Consider the following 3,197-nt stretch of genomic DNA (forward strand, 5'->3'; position numbering starts at 1 on the left):
GAAATATCATACCCTTTATTTACATAATGTTGATTAAATAGAATGGTACAATAAAATTAGGCATATGATGTTTCGTTATTGAATTTATATACATAGCCTAACTTATGCATGTAAAAGTTTTGGCGATATGTCTGCAACTGGATGTTGATAATGGCTTTTTACATGACTGCTATTGGCATTTTTTAAAATCGTTTATGAAATATAGCCAACATCAAGATCGGGATAAATATAACCTAGACCCCAATTTTAATGTAGCCCATTTTGTATTTTTCAATTATGAACAATTTGTAGGAAACGTGGGCCTGACCTTGGGCACATTCGAGTTTTTGGTAGATATGTCCTTTAGCAGCTGAATGTGGATGAATAGTTTAAAACAATTGCACAACCCCCCCCCCCCCCCCCAAAAAAAAAAAACAACAACAACAACCATAGCGTTAAATGTACATACACATTTTGCAGTCATGATCCTGTACCAAAACACTAAGTATTTTTCATATCCTATTGAAAGAAATAATTTGGTGAAATTGGAACAGGGAAGGCTTTACAGTCCTATTAATAAATTAAAATGGAGAAGAGGATAAAGTAAACTTCCCTTTTAAGTTTCACTTCTCCCGTCGACAATATCCGTGCAAAAGTTTTTTTTAAATGCCCTTTCTTAAAACATGGGCATACTGTCAATCGTCCACCTCAATCTCTTCGTCCTCCTCTGAGAATTCGTCCGTGGTTTGATCTCTGGATGAAGAGGGGGACTGTGGAAATGCTCGGTGTCCTTGTGACGACGGGGAGATGCTAGGGGAAATCGCCCCAGAGCTTCCTTGCGGGTCGTCAATGTCTTCTTCCATGGTGACTAGCTTTTGCAGGGTTTGTGGTGGTATTTTCTTGAGCGACTCCACATCCGCTTTCATCTCTTCCAAGTCTCTCTTGAGCTTGGCCCGTCTGTTCTGAAACCAGGTGATGACCTGAGCGTTGGTTAGCCCCAGTTGCTGAGCTATCTGGTCTCGGTCGGCCGGAGACAGGTATTTCTGGTACAAAAAGCGCTTCTCGAGTTCATATATCTGATGGTTGGTGAAAGCTGTCCGGGACTTTCTCCTCTTTTTTGAGGTCTGCCTCTGTCCAAAGGCGTTCACATGCTCACGACCTTTAGGGAAACGAAAATACAGTCACTATCCAAAACAATATCAGAACAACATGTCTACAAGTGTCCTCAAGTGTGCCATGATTAGCAGCTTTGTTATTGAGGTTTTGTTTTTTTAATAGGGCTACAGATGCAAAGCAGATGCAAACTATTTTTGTTTATGGCCAATTGTGGTGATGGGTATGGTTTGGTAATAACTTGTGGGCAACATTCCATAGCCATATGAAATTAATCACATATTTATGTTTTACATTGCCCATGCATCATTAGGAATAACATAGCTGTCAATATCAGGATCTAAATAAATAGAATTCTACTAAATCAAACAGCCTATAAAATGTTGCAACTTAATTTAATGATACACCAGGAAGCACAACAGAAAATGTCGGATTAGAGGCCTCCTTTGCCACCCCAATAAATTGCAGGTTTCCTTATACTGGTGTTTAGTATCTAACTAATCAACTCAAACGCTGAAATAATAGCCAAGGATAGATTACATCGCACAGACATGATTGTTTGGGGAATTTAGGCTTGGCAAGAGCTTGATACCGCGTATTGGAATGCTTTTTTTAAAAAAACACTCAGTTTGACAACAATTCACACAACCAATAGGCTATCAACCATAGCTATTTTGGGGATTATGCATACTTGGGTAATACAATCACTCACTGAATCTGTACATGTAAATATTAAAACGTTATGTCAATATTGAAATCCTTACCTTCAGCTGCTTGTATAACGCTGACTTCCAGACCTTTAAATGTTTTGCTGGCTAGTTCCTCCAGAGCACATAACGGCGAAGAGGGAGTGGTAATACCGTTCCTTGCTGCATTTGAGCCGGACACTTTTTCAATAACTCTCGGTGGACAGAGATTAGCAACTGACTTCTTCACCGAGGGTTTGTTTAGAATATCCTCAATACTGAACGGCGTCAGTGGCTTGTTGGAGTTGGCCGGGGGTGGAAGCTGGTCCAAGGGACCCTGTCTCCTCTCCTCGCCGCTGGACTGCAACACGGAGCCTGCCTTCATGTCTTTACTGGAGGTCATCGCAGTCCAAAGGAATTACTGCTGACAAAGGCTGACTATTTCATTCAAATGCTTGTTTAAAGGTCCACGAGTGTTTCCTTAAATTCGCGTCTTCTTCACAACCCACTTTTAATCACTTTCAGTCGAATCTTGCAACTTCACTTGTCTGAAATGTTTTCTCCAAAATAACCATGCTTCGGGCGTAGGCTGCAGTTTCACAGGCAACCGAATTGTATTCCCTTCCAGAGAGAGACTGTTCCTCTGCGAAGTTCCATGAAGATCTTTAGAAAGTGTAACGGGTAGTGGCTGGGGGCAATTCCTGCAAGGAATAAACTGTCTCAAGGAACAAGAAAAAGCAAGCAACTGCTAACGAGTTATTGTTGATTGGGCGAAGTTCAATTAGAGGAACTCTACACTACTCGCTGACCCACTGCTGCGTCTTAAAGGGCCAGACCATAATAATTAATTGGACGCGGGAATAGGAGGAGTTTCGCCTCAGTGTTGGAGATGTTTGAGGAGAGGGATGGCTTGAAATGTTTATGCGCCTGCCGCCCCCCTTCACACAGGCAACATGTTCCCGGTGTATTTCTCTGGAAAGGGAGTTGATGCTCATTAAACAATGCCACAACCATTCTTGTGTATAATGGTAAAGTTTTTATTTTTATTATTATTATTATTATTATTATTATTATTATTATTATTATTATTATTATAGTACACAGTATGTCTAATTGAGCCATTAAAAAAGTTTCAGTATTGCCACCATTTGTAGCTTAATCATAAAAACATTATACGAGATTTGAAAGCACTTATGATTCGGAGACCAAAGGGTTAGGTGTATAATGTACGTGCGAGTAACCCCAAAAGCTTGATCAGGGTACATCAAACTCTGCTAACTGCACAATTAGCCTAATTTAGAAATTCCCCCTGCAGAAAATTAAGCAACATAGTATGTAGGCCTAACCCAAATACAGTAATATGCCATTTTGCGATGTGTCAAATGTGCATTATTATTAGGCTACTAATGTATTATTATT

The 3,197-nt window shown here is 40.1% G+C and overlaps 1 protein-coding gene across 1 annotated transcript; it reads right to left on the minus strand.

Annotated features, from left to right (window-relative positions):
* Positions 1-2,181, minus strand: LOC311104950 (transcription factor LBX2-like; the record flags this gene model as incomplete). The annotated part of the gene is made up of 2 exons (XM_084146939.1): positions 1-1,138; positions 1,857-2,181. The coding sequence occupies 2 exons, from the start codon at positions 2,179-2,181 to the stop codon at positions 675-677; spliced, it is 789 nt and encodes a 262-aa protein (XP_084003065.1). The 3' UTR covers positions 1-674.
* Positions 2,182-3,197: the final 1,016 nt, after the last annotated feature.

Source organism: Coregonus lavaretus, assembly GCF_964263955.1.
Source record: "Coregonus lavaretus genome assembly, chromosome: 29".
In the NCBI taxonomy this organism is placed as follows: Eukaryota; Metazoa; Chordata; class Actinopteri; order Salmoniformes; family Salmonidae; genus Coregonus; species Coregonus lavaretus.